Source organism: Ziziphus jujuba, chromosome 1 (genome assembly GCF_031755915.1).
Source record: "Ziziphus jujuba cultivar Dongzao chromosome 1, ASM3175591v1".
In the NCBI taxonomy this organism is placed as follows: Eukaryota; Viridiplantae; Streptophyta; class Magnoliopsida; order Rosales; family Rhamnaceae; genus Ziziphus; species Ziziphus jujuba.
In genome coordinates this window covers 187,363-203,535 of record NC_083379.1, presented here as the reverse complement: position 1 = coordinate 203,535, position 16,173 = coordinate 187,363, and the positions used below count along the sequence as shown (strand labels likewise).

Here is a 16,173-nt window from a genome sequence, read left to right as displayed (position 1 = left end):
GCAAAACTATAAAACGGACTCAGCGAGGGAACATATGAAATATTATGAAAATAATTGTTATTCTTAAAAACTCTTTCTCTGAAGGCCTCACTTTTGCTCTTTGAAAATTCCACTGTTTTGACAAATAATTTTTCATAAAACCCATAATCATTCCCAAAGCATAAAAATTTCGTAAATTATAGAATAAAAAAATAAAATAAGATAATATCCATTCTTTCATAAATAAAATAATACTTTTATGAACCATAATTCATAAATATCAATAATAAAACAATACATATAAATATATACTGTATCCCTAGTGCATCCATCAATATTCCTCTATACTATAATCATTATCATAACCTATCAATGACCACAAATAGTGTTTTAGTGTGTCGTCAACTACCGAGGGAGGGGGAAACTATCAATGCGATCCTTGATATCCCAATGGCATCACAGATTAGGACCTCTCATCCAATCGCAAGATCAGTGATCAAGTAGGAGATGGTTAAATAAGCATATATAATTATAATCCAACAAATTCACATTTATGGTACAATATGGTACACAATAATTCACAATCTAGTATCTAACTCATAACCTAATATATTTATGTTATTTATCATATAATACCTATAATCATCACATCAAAATATTCTGAAAAATACCAACATCAACATGTATATATATCGTATAGCCTTATATTTTATACCAAACGATTTTTTAAAAATATACTATAATATAATAAATCTAATCAATCTTTTATAATATGTAATAAAAAATATGACTTAAATAATTTCAAATATACATATATATATATATATATATATATATATATATATATATATATATATATATATGATCAAGCATATTATTCCCAAAACCATTTTAAAAAATAAAGTTAATTCATATCACTGTCTCATCATCACTGATGAATATCTTCAACTAAGAAAAAATTTACTCTCAGATCACAACCATCCCCCAAGATAATCTAAATTGCCAAAAGAGAATTCCTCTCCATTTAACCATTATAAAAATCTAGATTGAACATAAAATAATAAAGCTTCCTTTATGGCTTGCAACTCAGTTGTCAAAGGAGAATACACCATAAAGTTAGGTAAGCAAGAGCTGCCATTACATTACCATGAAAATTCCTCACCACCATTCCCTTACCCCCATCAATTTCCCTCAACATGCTATCCACATTAATTTTAACATGTTTAAGTGTTGGTACAGCCCACTTTACAACTCTACTTTCAATCACATCAACCTACAAAGAACGATGAGCATCCAATAATTCTACTGCAAATGTGAAACACGGTCAAGCAAATATCGATCGTTCTTCAAAAAATCTCTGTGTATAATATCATTACGTCGATTATAAACCATCCAAGCCAAACTCGCAATATGTTCTTGCTCAAAATCAGACAAATTGGACAGCATCCAATAACAATGATCAGCAAAAGATTGAAAACTAATAGATTTCAAAGCCGGATAAAAATCTACCTCCTTCCACTTTACAATAGTCTCGTCCACTTTATGACACAAACTGCAAACTAGATTTTAAAAAACCATTCAATGCAGCAAGGCGTACAAGCATGGTAATGCAAAACTACTAGTTCTCCATAGAATTAATTGAATTTTATTTAGGACATTCAAAAGCGAAAGCAGTCTCCAAGTTTGGTTTGAAGCCAAACTTAAGCCATCAACCAGTGAACTACCTCCTAGCTTACGATTCATCCAATAGCTAGACTTGATGGTATAAAGACTTGAGTGATGGTATAGCCAGTTTGTCCAACCTTCGGAAACCCTAATAAATGTTTTAAGAATAAGATCAATTTTGTTTGATGAAAAACTAGTTCTAATCAATGAAACGTTCCACCCACTAGTTAAAGTTATTAAGTCTTGCAAGTCTTCATTTAATACCCTTATAAACCTTTATAGCAGAGCGATCACCAACTCTCCATACACACCCATTCTCCAAAACTCTGCTCCCCCACTTTAAATTATGCCATAATAAGGAAGGTCTTATCCCTCTGCTTGCTGCCATAAAAGTATCATTTGGAAATTATTGAGTTTTAAGTACCCTCGAAGCCAAGTTATTTAGTTGTCTACATTGCTTTGCAAAAAGCGCCTTTTTGAACTCTTCCAAGGATTGAAATCCTGATCCACCCAAGGTCTTTTGTTGGCAAAAAACCTCCCAACTTTTTCCAATAAATTCATGTTTTATCATCTGAATAACTGCAGGAAAATCGGGGTCATTAACCATTTAAACTTTTAATCGAACTTTTAGGTAATCGAAAACTACCCATTGAATAGGTTGGAACAGCTTGAGCCACAACTTTAATAAGAAATTCCTTTCAGCTTTAGAAAGTAGCTTTTTTTTTTTTCCAACCCTTTAGTTTAGCTCAGCCTCCATCCTTTATGATTTGAAAATGCCTTAATTTATTCCTTTCAATAATAGTGGGTAATCTAAGATACTTGTCATGACTCCCATCATTTTGAATATGAAATAAACTCCTAACCATCTCATGACCATCATGTGTTGTATTTCGCCTAAACAACACAACAATCTTCCTCATATTCACCTGCTGTCTGAGGCTAACTAGTAATCCTTTAGCATGAACATGGGTTAACATGATATTACCATTTGCAAAAAGAGATGAGAAACCCAAGGAGTACCTGAAGCCACTTGTATTTCCTACATTTCTTCCACACATTCTGCCCTTTTAAAATGATAGGAAAGATATTCTGCCTTCCTATTTAGATAGGAATGACCCTCCACACATAAAAGAAAAAACATAAGGAGATAACGAGTCTCCTTATCTTAACCCTCGAGCAGGAATTATCTCACTGCAAGCTATTCTATTAATAAAAGCATAGTAAGCTAGTCTATAAATAATCTCCTGCACCATCAATTTGATAAAATTCCATTCTATCCTGTGGCCATCAAAGATTCATTCCCATTCTGACAACAACCAACATTGAGCATAGTTTCAAGAGCCATCATAACATTGTCCATGGCTTAACAAATAGTGACAAAGCGGTTTGTTCTACGAAAATTAATTGAAGAAAAAAACTTTAAAACCTATTAACAATAGCCTTCACGATAATCTTATACAAAATCGTACATGATCTAATTGGGCAAAAATCAGCCATAGTACCTAGATTTTTGATCTTGGGAACCATAGAAACAAGCATATGATTTACGTCACCAAGCTTATTATTCAATACATGCAAACAAGTTTCAATAACCCTTTCACCAACAATTAGCCGGTAATGCTGAAAGAATTTAGCTAGCATTTTGCAAACCAAGGAGATTTCGATGGATGCATTTAGAATAGACTCTGTCGAACCTCCTCCGCAATAAAAGGCCGACACAAAGCTTGATTAATTTGATCCTTAACCCTACCCTAAACCCCAGAAGATCCCTTCCACCAAAACTGAAGCATTGCTCGTGAACGGATTAGTAAAATATTCACCAAAAACATCTAAAACAGTCGCATCATTATCAATGCAGTCCCCACAATCATTTTGAATTCCTCTAGTGGTACTACGTTGCCGTCTAGAACTAGCATGAGAATGAAAGAAACAGATGTTACGATTACCATCGCCTAACAAACTAAATCTTTCAAACCACATGGATTCCTCTTTCTTTATAATTGATTTTCCTCTCCCTATCTCGATAACGTTCTAGATTGGTCGCAGATGAGTAAGAAGACTGCAGCCGCATCAAAACGTTCACGTTGAAAGTTCAGCTTTCATCAGATAGATTTAAAGATACCACTCCAAATCATAAGTTTATTGGCACACTGTCCCGAACTCCTAATAATATCTAAAACCTTAGTTGCCCTTGGAGAGACAGAGTGCCATAAGGACTATAATTTCACCACACTCCGCTTCCTTTACCCAAGTCATTCCAAAATGAAACCAATTGCCATACTAACAAATCCACCGTTAGATACACAACCATCCAAACAGTGCAATAAAGCTTGATATTGCCCAGATATTAAGATCTATATATAGTATTTTTTTTTTTCTTTTTCCTTTTTGAGAAGATATATTTATATGTGCACATACCTAGTTTACTCTAAATTTGAGTAATATCTTGGTGTAAAGAATTAGCCATGTATACTTAGTTTGCACTCAATTTGGGTAATGTCTTTGTGCAAAGAATTAGATCTTCTGTTTCTCCTAGATTTTTTATTTTTTCAAATGTAACTTAAATGGTTACTGAACCAATTCAAAGGGATTTTAAAATTTTCATTCCAATCCAATTTAATTTAATTAGATTGATTTAATAAAATTGAATTAAACTGAATTGGATTATCAATTTTATCGGATAATTTTGTACACCTCTATGTATAAATTGTCATTCCATTTTATCGGATAATTTTGTACACCTCTATATATAAATTTTCATTCCAATCCAATTTAATTTAATTAGATAGATTTAATGAAATTGAATTAAATTGGATTGGATTATCAATTTCATCAAACAATTTTGTACCCTTCTATGTCAAAACCAATTTTTGATAATTAATATTTTCAAAATCAAATTTTTATAAATTTTTAAAACGTTTAGCTAGTATCAAGATATTTAAGATTTATAAAAAATTAATTAATTTGTATTTTAAAATTTAAAGATAAAATTGTCTAAAATATATAAAATTAATTTTTTAAGAAATTTTAAAATGATAATTTTTTTTAAAATTCATTTTTTATTTTTTTAATTTTTAATATTTATTTTCTTTTGAACGTGCATTTTTTTTCCTTATAAAAATTTTATTTTTTTAAATAATTTTAAATTTCTATTAATTTTAATGCTTTTCAAATAAGACCTCAGTGAAGGTTTTTATTTTTGTTTTTCAGCCCAAAAGAAATTGCTATGAAAAAAGGAAGCTTGTGGATCGATGATTACGTGGGCATGCATTTTTACTGGTATGACGACGTGTTTATGTGTCTCTATCTGGATTTTTTTTTTTTTCTTTTTTTGCTTTTTTGGTCCAAGTTACAATAACTATTGACTTTTCCTTTTTGTCATCCACGTATCTCTATTATAGTATGCTTTCTATTATTCCGGAATTTAAAAAAAAAAAAAAAATATGTTGGTAAACAATTTCAACCCAAAAAATATGATTAAAAAAAAATAAAAAAAAACAACACATAGTTTTCATCACCAGAATCAAAAAGGTGGTGTCTGGAGGTTGAGGACACCCATCTTCTTCGACAATTATTCTCTTACAACCCATTTCCAATTTCTTTAAATTCGCTGGTAAATTTTATATCTTCCTTCTCGGATCTTGCACTCAATCTTATAAATTATCTTTTATACCATCTGGGCTTGTTTGATTGATTATCAATTTTAACAAATAATGGTTGAATTTGGTTTGGGTTTGCCCTTTACGTTCGTCGGTTTTGAATGAATCCGTTATTTGTAATCTTATTTATGATTCTTATTATATCTAATTTGTTGATTTGAGTTTCATTTGTTGGTCTCGTGATTAATTTCAATCAATTTTTGTGTTGTTGTTTCCTCATTTGAACTTTTGAGTAAAAAGTATAATAGTATAAAACAGAAATAAACAATCTCATGTTGTTTACATTTTTCGATTTTCCATGTTGGGACCTTAGTTATAAAAGATTCATATTAATGGTGCATGGCTCCTTTTTTGTTTTTTCTTCCTCTTGTTCTTGTTCGGACAATCTATTTCTCATTTTCATTTAGGAGGTGACCAGATTTTGTCAGAAAATTAGATTCTCTCTCCCCCAATCCATTTTGTTGCAGCCCAAACGAAAGAAACTACATTTTACTGATGGGTTTAGTTTTGTTCTGTTCTGCGAGTTATTGCTGGACGGTAACTTCAGTTCTTTGATATTTCCATCTATATTGAGCATCTATTGGTATAATTTAATGCCTTTTCGTTTGCTAATTATTATGTCAGACTTTTGTTGGGAATTTTACTTGGTATAAATTGATATATAATTTTTTATTTGTATGCTTTTCCTAGTTTTTCTAGACTTAAAGCTCTAGATTCATCCATACTATACGAGTTCCCCTTTTATTTGTTTGGTTTGGTTTGGTTTTATCTATTTGTCGTTTCTGTGTTTTTCAGGAGGAGCGGGAAGTTACTTGGTTTAGGATTTTATTTTATTTTTTTGGTGCTGAGCTGGGTTGTTTTTAATCTTCTATTTTCAGTCACTTTGTCCATGATATATGAGAGCAATTTGGTTGGCTGGATGATTGTGGGTTAACAGCAAAGCAATGAATCGTCCATTGGAACTTGGAAGGCCTGCCTCAGGTATACTTGTAATATTTATTAAGTGATTAAAAACGATCAGTAAATTCTAAATAATTGAGTCATTTGTATTGTAATTTCAATCTTGGGGACTAGGACTATGATATTTGCAATTCTTTAGAGAACTGCACCACCTGCCCGTTTTACAGTATTTCTGAAAAGCGATACAGACAGTGTTGCATCTGTGTATGCTTTATGGACACTAATAAAAGGTGGAGTTTTCATCTACAATGACATGAAGTAGTTCTCTTAAAGAAAAATCAGAATCTAGCATTTGTGGCTGAAGGAGATCAACCATATAGAACAGCTAAACTCAGCTACCAACTGGCAAAGATGAATTTAACGTGCACCTGCAGAAGAAACATAATCCCTTATACCTGCAATAAGGACTGTAGTACACTTGTTCTTGAGTTGTTGGCATTTTGCATTTGGCCACTTAGACAGACCGTTTCCTGCTTCTCTGTGGATCTTTATGATACATTGCTTCTAGCGAGGAAAGGGTGAAGGAGAAAGGAAAGTTTTGGAAAAAAGGAAAATAAAAATTATGTATATCCTTGAGCCCTTCGTAATTTTTCATTGCCTTTCTTCTACCATTTTTCATGAATCCTTGAAAGATATGCTTTTATGTGTGTGTTGATTGCAAAAATGTGCTGTTTAATGTTTAGGATCAATCATACGTAGCTTGTAAATATGGAGATGTGAGGTCCCTAAACTCCCAAGTCACCATATATATATATATATATATATATATATATATTTTTTTTTGGTGAACATATGGGGCAAAACAGTTTGATTTAATTCAGTCTTGAAATTGAATGGTATTTCTTTCTTTTACAGGCAAAAGAAGATTAAAAGATTTATTACTACAAAAAGACAATCGCAATTGTGCCGACTGTGGTGCTTCAGATCCTAAATGGGCGTAAGTTTGATTATTGTCCACTTTGATGATTTTTGCTTGGTACTGGAGAACAAGGGCTAAAGCATGGAAATCTGCTGAGAGAGTACATAATTGAAATCCTCTACATAAAATTGATTGTTGAGGAGTAGTTGACAATTATCATTATTTCTTAGTACCTTCTTCAGATTATTTTAAGATGTTAAGGAACTTGTTACAATTCTGTTTTCAGGTCAGCTAACATAGGAGTCTTTATATGCTTAAAATGTTGTGGGGTGCATAGGAGTCTCGGAACACATATATCAAAGGTATTCTCCGAATGCCTCTTAATTAATTGTTATTTGAAGACAATTTATCATTGTTAGAAATATATTATAGATGTATTTTGCAGCTTATACTTGTTTTTTCTTTTTCATTTTCTTCATTTTTCAAAGCTATTGAGATTTATGCAATTGAATCATGCTGGAGTAATAATGGAGTTGTTACTTCCCATTTATCTTGTAGTAGATATTTATGTTAAAGTGGAGATATATATTACTGGTTAATTTCTTATATTGCCGCATTAGAGTCTTGTAATTCAGATGTTTGGCGGGGAAAATTCCAGTATAACTACATGGTGTCAAAATGACCTGACTTTTATTTGTTTTGAACTGTGTATTAAATATAGTTACATGTTTGGCCAATTGCAACCAGTATTTTATTGCTGATAAAAGTTTCCCTGACTGGTATTAGAACTATAAATTCATTAAAAAAAATGAGAATTAAGCTTTTTCTTATTTTTTATACAAGGTTTAAATTTTTTCTCACTTTGATTTAATTAAAAATGTAAGGGAAAATTCCCCCCCCCCCCACAAAAAAAACAATACGGGATATGTTAGGTATGAATTTTTTTTCCTGAATGTGCTATATATATATTTGTTGAGAGGCACTAAGACATTGATATTTGTAGAGCATCCATTAGTCAGCTTAATGTTAGTCCTACCCTGCAGAATATGCTAAATCTTCAACTTTATATTGTGTATATGTGATTTGATGTCTCTATTCATGTGCTTTCTCCTTTGTAAGTACTTTAAAACAGTGCATTTATATTGTCCACTATCTTTAGAAACAAATTTCCAGTCACCAAAGCTACATTTTCTTAGAACAACATGACTTTGAAATATTCAGGTTTTGTCTGTGACACTGGATGAGTGGTCTGATGAAGAAATTGATGCGATGATTGAAGTTGGAGGAAATTCTTCAGCTAACTCAATTTATGAGGCTTTTATTCCTGAAGGAATCAATAAGCCTGCACCCGATGCCAGTCACGAAGAGCGTTCAAAATTTATCCGGTTGGTTATGGTTTAGAATCCTAGAGTCTACCATGGAGCATGTTCAATCTTTGTTCTTATTTCAGGTTTCTGAAGCTATTAATTGTAATATTTCATGCAGATCAAAATATGAGCTTCAAGAATTCTTGAAACCTAGCTTGCGGATTTTGTCCAGTAATTCTAAGAAGAGCTCCCTTCAAGCAAGTCTTTCTAGGAAGATTATGGATAGTTTTCGAAGTTCAAATTCGTCACAAAAATTGGTAAACTTTGTCATTCCTTTTAATTCTGTGCTTCAGTAATTAAAGAAGGATAAAAGGTAACAATGATGGTGTTGACTGGGAGATAACCTTTTAGGTGGTTAGACATCTGCTGATCTGCTCTAATTTGCATAGACAGGTGCACTAGTGTTTCATCAATATATAAAATTATTCTGCATATCAGATGACTAGGATCATCTAGCTGGTATTATTAGTGTGGACTTGTGGTGAGCATGTTCCTTACTTTGGTAGCACAAAACCACTGATTTTTAGTTAAAAAGAAAAATCAATATAATTAGGCATGTAGTAGTCCATCTGATGTTGGTGGTGATAACAGGAAGGCATGGTTGAATTTATTGGATTATTGAAGGTAAAAGTGATTAAAGGCACAAATTTAGCTATCAGAGATATGATGTCAAGTGATCCTTATGTCATCTTGAATCTTGGGCAGCAGGTTAGTTGTTCTTTATCTTTTCTCTAATATTCGTAAATGAAGGTAAATATCTGCTTTGATTACATTACAGATATTTTTTGCTCTGTAATAAACATTTGTGTGTTTGTGTGCATGCTTGTGGATGACCATATTTATACGCATGCTCTTTTTTTTTTTTTTTTTTTTTTTTTTTTTTTTTTTTCCCTTGCTTTTTATATGTCTAAAAGAATTGGTTTGAACCTACTACCTTTGATTGAGATTCAAGAAGGTAGAAATTGCAGATGTGATGCCTTCAACTATATGTGTTAGTTTACAAATTGTCCTCAAGAGAAAGCTGAAATAGAGAAACAAGATTTGAGAGAGTATATGAAATTCTGTTTTTAAGGGGAGTGTGGTTCTTTATTTCTTTTTTATTTTCTTCTTCAGGGGTGGTGGGGAGTGTGAGTGTTGTGGTGAACCAGAAATGGATGTATGGATTGATTTACGATGGGTGAGACATATGCATATTGTACGTTATTGGGGCAGACTTTATCGTTTGGGAATTAATGGCTTAAAATTTGTTGAAAAAGCTTAGGATTTGAAATTATGAAATGAGAGATTGTCATATGATCGCAGAAAATTGTGAAACCTCAATTCTATGGTTGGACTTGTTGAGGTATCATCAACACCTAATGTTTTGAGTTATCAGGAAGTATGGCCCTTGATGTATATATCAGGCAGTACAATACATACTAACACTTCACCTCACTTGTAGACACACTCGATAACTGGGGTAAAGCAAAACGGCAGGTCACATTGTTCGGAAGTGGACTCAACTATGTCATTTATATCAAGTAAACTTGACACATATTATTATACCTTAAGAGTTCAATATGAAAAAGATTAAGAATAAAAAATAGTAGGAGAAGCTAGTGTTTATTGTTTGGTTAAATAAATGAAAGGAAAAGAAAAGCATAGCGGAAAAATAAGAAGAGATTGCATATGTTTTTGAACATTTAATTTTCCTAAATGTACAGAAAGCAAAATCCTTTCTCATTGTTTTCTTTCCCTAGTGGAGTTTGACCTTGAAAAAGTAAATTTATTTCTTGCACAAAATGCTAGAATGCAAACAATATTTTAGGATTTATGAGGCTATTTTAAATAACTAATGAAGGCTAAATGTTGTACAAATACTTAGTGCTTTAGGGTTTGGGTCTACAAGGAGACAAAAAAAGGATGAAAAGCTTGTTGTTTAGGATCTGTGATTTTACCCATGAAAAAAGCTATTAATAGTAACTAAAATTAGGAAGAATGAAGGTCGGAGATGTTCAGATGTATCTCTAAACAATTAATATAAGTTGTAGTGAAGATGTTTAGTTACCATTAATCCTAAAAATTTCAAATTGTTATGGAGTGGACCTACCTATATGTGTCAACTTAACAGACAACAGACTCTTAACGCTTCTAATTATGTTTTGGCTCATTCAATAATGTGTCAGAAAGTGGGTGGGACATATGCTGCATGATAAACTTGCACAATTGGGGTTAGCTGGACTGGGAAAGAGACCATATGGATAACTAGGATTTGGTGTTTAAGTTACCATTAATCCCAAAATCTTAAGATGTCAAAAAGTCGAATCGATGATATATATCAATCCACAAACCATACAATCTGTCCAAAAATAAAATAAAATAAAAGCCACATATTACACTAACATATAGAAATATAGAAAGGTACTTTTGTATAAACAAAGGTACTCTTATATCAGTTTAACTTTTTCAATCTATAGGTATTTGTAGAATACTTTCGTTTCCCCAATATGTGTAATATATAACTCATATTCTTATTTGACTAGGTTGAGTCAGGACCAAATGATAACTCAATACTTAAACTAGATGTAACCATTAATAAAACAAAGCCAAAAAGTTCATAGTCATGGACCATGTCCAATTATTTCATAAGTAAATTATGCAGTAATGTAAATGCTGATAACCTAAAGATCTAGAAACTGTAATTGTGTTTTTGTGACAAAAATTCATTTTTATGAGTTGTGGTAACTGTAGTTTATGGTTAGATTTCTACAACTCAGGCCTCCTTCCCAACCAACCAATAGCTATGGCATCATGCATACTGTGGTTTTACTTTTCCTGGTTTGTATTGCAGTTTGAGCTCAGTGAAATTCAAAATAAAAAATAGCTTGGGCTAGATATTTTTACAGGTCTCTTTTGTCGTGCTAGTTTCTAAGAAATTTGAGCTTGATTTATGCAAAAGGTGGACTGCAGGGGAAACCACTAATGATAATCGAGGTTGTTTTAAATATTGGCTTTGTAGCTTTGTAATACACCAAAAATGGAAGATTTATTACATTAAGAAATTAAAACAAGAAATCAAGAATTAATGGAAGAATTTTGAAAAATTGCCCACAGCCATGCCCACATTGTGATTGCGATCTGTGTCTGAACTACCATCAGGCAAGTTACCTGAACCTTTCTTCGTTTCACAAGGCTAGTGAGGTTTGTACTGAAGATCTTGTAAGTTAGATGTTTTCAAATTCGTGCTTGATTTTGACTATAAATGGAAAATGTGCCCCTTTTAACTTTCTCTGAAGCTCTGAATCTAATGTTGGTGGAAAGAATTTGAGTGAAATTTCTTTCATTTTTATTCGTTTTAACTAGTATGCTCTCCGACCTTGAATGAAACAATCAAATTTCTTTAATGCATGAGAACGTAAATGATAATTGGGTCAGCAGAAACCAAGAAAGTCATGGTGTAAATCAATTGGTTGGTTGTGGCAATACACTTGGTGTCGATCCGATGTTTTGTATCCTGTAATAATTATTGAAGACGTGAATTCTCAACCATATATTATTTTTAATGATAATAATGTGATTTTGATGATAATAATTGGGTGTTGATGCCTGCAGTCTGCTCAAACAACTGTAATGAAGAGCAACTTGAATCCAGTCTGGAATGAGGAACTCATGCTTTCAGTTCCTCAGCATTATGGACCTTTAAAGTTGGTAAGCCTATCTATTTATTATAATTGTATTTATGTTTGCTTTCTCTGAATTTTCTTACAGATTCAATATGTTTAAGAAAATCTCCTCACACTTTAGGAAAAAATTATTGTTGTCTCACTTTTCAGGAAGAAATTTATAACATTTTACTTTCTGACCTTTCAACTTGCCATGATGCAGCGGGTTTTTGATCACGACACCTTCTCTGCTGATGATATAATGGGAGAAGCGGAGATCGATCTTCAACCCTTGATAACGTCCGCAATTGCATTTGGAGATGCAGGAATGTTTGGCAACATGCAGATTGGAAAATGGTTGAAATCCCATGACAATGCCCTTATAGATGATAGTACTGTCAACATTATTGATGGAAAGGTAAAACAGGAGGTTTTACTGAAGCTCCAGAATGTGGAATCTGGAGAAATGGAGCTAGAACTAGAGTGGATGCCTCTTGACCAATAGGTACATATTATTCTTTGCTGTCTTCTGATATGAATATGTAATTTTGATAGAATGATTCATATGGAATAGAACCGTGCATTTGTCCTCTTTCCTCTTGTATCTGTTTATTCAATCGGTGTCCCTGTCTTTTTAGTACTGAAATTGGTTCCGCTGGTAAATACACTTGTGCTTTTCCATATCTTTGGCTCTGACCTAACGCTCACCATGGTGTGGGAATGCAGTGAGAAACCATGAGGTATAGATGAATTTTGTTTGGATCAGCGTTTTCCTCACTGTAATATAGATGGTTGCATGTGTATGGTTATGGCATGGTAAAGACTAATCCTAGATAACCCAAAAACCCTATTTGCGTTGCAAAAGGTAATTCAATATGCTCCCAGCAACTCCATTGCTGAGGGAGGTGTGGAACACCTTCAAATCAATGACCATTATCAAATGTTTTGAAAAGGGAAAACAATAATTGCAGCTTGTGTGCCTCTTAAAATTGGTTTTCTGGGATGAATTAACAAATTAAGAAAAATAACAAAATGAAAAGTCTGAATGACCGACTAGCACGGGGATCATTATGTTTCTGGTTTTTGCTGCATATGTTGTGTTTCTTAGGATTGCTAAAATAACATTCCAAAAAAACATGAAAACGACTTAATTGTGTTCAGGTTGCTCGGAAGAATAAAAATTTGAAAGAAACATAATTAAGTGTAATATATTCTTTGAAGAAAAGTGAAAAAAAAGCATATTTTGAAGCAAAAATATATATATTGTTTTTGTTTTCGTTTTATTTACTTAAGTTTGGGTAACTTTTTGTAAATAAATGTTTTTTATTTTTAGTTGGTGGCAATTGGAAATTGTTTGATATTTCAATAAAATACAAAGTTAAGGGAGACAACAACAAAAAAAAAAAAAAAAAAAAAAAAAAAAGAAGAAAAAAAAAAGGTCCAAATTGAACACTAAAATTTATAGTTATTTAAAAAAGTCCAACAAACTAATAAACACTTATAGAATAATAGGTATGCAAATTACAAATAATTAGGTAGTAAAAAACAAAAACCGACATGTTATTAAACAAAACCTAATTTCCTTTTTTTTTTTTTTTCAACAGTAGCCTCAGCATGTTATAAAAATTACTAAATTTCAAATCCATATTCAATGAGGATTTGTTTTCAAATTGGAATATTTGAGACTTAATTGAGAATGACCCTATGTCTCTTTTGCTTTCTACAACGTACTATTGAAAAAGAGGCTATTAGGAAGGTATTGAAAACAAAGACATCCCTACTTTACAGACACCCCTAAGTCAATAGAAACCAACCGAGCACAATAATACTAAAAGATAAAAATAAAAGTAAACAAACATCAAAAGGAGCAAAAAACCATCAACTCCACCAACCCAATATACCAGCCTTATTACAACCTTTCGAGAAAAAACCCATCAAAAAAGCCTCAAGAGGGAAAGAATACTAGCCACTAACAAATGGGATGTATTCAATATAGAGTTTAAAAGATTTTAAAAGTATTTAAAAATTTAGAAGTATTCGATTTAGATTTTAAAGGAGTGTATACAAGTCCAATGATATTCAATTCAGATTTTAATGAATTTTATAAAAGTACATTAAAATTCAAGTGTATTCAATTAGGACTTTGTATAGTTCTTTTAAAATTTAATGGTATTAAAAAAGTTAGTGATTTTAAAAGACTTTAAAAAATGATAGATTGTAATGGATTTGAAAGAATTTTAACAGTAAAATTTTGAAGAAAATTATCAATATAAAATTCAATCTTAATCCCAAAGATTTCGTTGGATTCTTATAAATTTTTTATAAAATCTATGAAATTTCATTACAATTCATCAAATTTTTTAAAATCTATAACTCATTTTAAATTAATTAAACTTTAAATTAAATACACCCCAAAATCTAAAATTACGACCTCCCCACATATCATTTGAATAAGCCTGTAACTAAGCATCAGGAAGATAAAAAGACCAAACATCATTTTGAGAATCAATTGCCTTCCTGGACAATACATCATTACACCGGTTCCTTCTCGAAAAGTATGCAAGACCTTGAAAGCAGTAGAGGAGGTATAGCCCAAACAAATGGACCAATGAGACCCAAATTTCCAAGGAATATCCATATAATGAGTCTGAAGAAGATATGACCTACAAACATGGAACCACAACATTCTATTTTGTTAGTATTTAAAATAAAAACATGCTTAATATGTAAAGTTCTTTCTGTTGGATCCAGAGATCAAGATAGCGGAACAATGGCGAAGTCAATTTCAAAAATTTAATAAAACTATTTTATGATCAGAATCTATTATAGATATATATAATGTTAATAACAATAATAGTGAAAGAAAACTACTATCTTTGAAGCTATTAGAAGAATATCAAAATATTTACTTTACACCAAAGAACTTATTTGCCAAACCTCCTATCAATGAACGGACGAGTAGATGTCTTAGAAAAATCACAGGAGTGACGAGTAAATGTCTTCGAAAAATCACAGGATTAAGTTTTTACTCTCTCTGTATCTTACTTTTTTGTCTTTGTTCTCAACACATGAGAAAAAATAAAAACTTCACACGTACCGTTTTTTTTTTTTTCTCCTTATTTTATGCCATAAAATAGAAAACTATATGCAGTTTCCTCTAGTAGAATTAAAACTCTTATATTTTATCTTAATTAATTAAAACATTTTTAATTAATTCAAAGATAATATCATATGAGATAAAACAAAGAATATATCTGATATAATAAATTTAACATTTTAAATTGATCATTTAGAATTTTAAAAATTCAAATTAGATTAGATAATATTAATTAATAAAAGGATTTTTAATTAATTAAAACTAATCATTTTGAAAACTATATCAAGTAAGATAATCTTAATTAATCAAAACTTTTTTAACTAATTAATATTAATCATTTTAATTTATCAAAATAAATTAAGCATATATCTCTTAATTAAATAATCATATTATTTAATTAAATAATTAATTCATAATTAATTAATTAGGTTTAATTCTACAACATTTGTAAGACATAAATATGTGATTGAGTGAAAATAATTAATTTTGAATTCTATAATTTTAATCAATTATCCTTTTATATTGATAATTAATTAAACTCTTTAATTAATATATATATAATTTATTAAATCTAGTATTACTTTATTAAAAAACTAGAATTGCACTCTTAAATTAAAGATTAATTACTCAAAGAAAATAATAAATAGTCCACTAATTTAATTATTATATATAGATCGATCCTTCATAAATAGATCATAATTAGAACTAGGTCCAAGATCCATTATCTTCTCCCATGAATTCTTTATCCTTGAATTTCAATAATTCTCTAATAAACAATTGATTCACAATCTTATTGTAAATTGAGCATTTTATTGTTTAAAACTTGAATTATCATTCAAGGGAACTATTTTTCTAACTTCCATTTAGAAGGAATGGATTTCATATCTGTATTTATCATTCCCAATTATCTATTTCACTATATCTCCAATATACAAGAATCTAGTTC

General features: G+C 31.0%; 1 protein-coding gene across 2 annotated transcripts; it reads left to right on the top strand.

Annotated features, from left to right (window-relative positions):
• The first annotated feature begins 5,067 nt into the window (after positions 1–5,067).
• LOC107406254 (probable ADP-ribosylation factor GTPase-activating protein AGD13) lies at positions 5,068–12,811 on the top strand. Of its 2 annotated transcripts, none has more exons than XM_016013708.4 (9): positions 5,068–5,257; positions 6,182–6,284; positions 7,119–7,200; positions 7,409–7,484; positions 8,344–8,507; positions 8,608–8,746; positions 9,081–9,197; positions 12,081–12,176; positions 12,354–12,811. In XM_016013708.4, exons 2-9 carry the CDS (start codon positions 6,248–6,250, stop codon positions 12,633–12,635), a joined length of 993 nt encoding a protein of 330 aa, XP_015869194.1. In that variant the 5' UTR covers positions 5,068–5,257; positions 6,182–6,247; the 3' UTR covers positions 12,636–12,811. The 2 variants fall into 2 exon arrangements, with proteins under 2 accessions (XP_015869194.1, XP_015869878.1); XM_016014392.4 differs by having other exon boundaries at positions 6,099–6,284.
• The last annotated feature ends 3,362 nt before the right edge of the window (positions 12,812–16,173 follow it).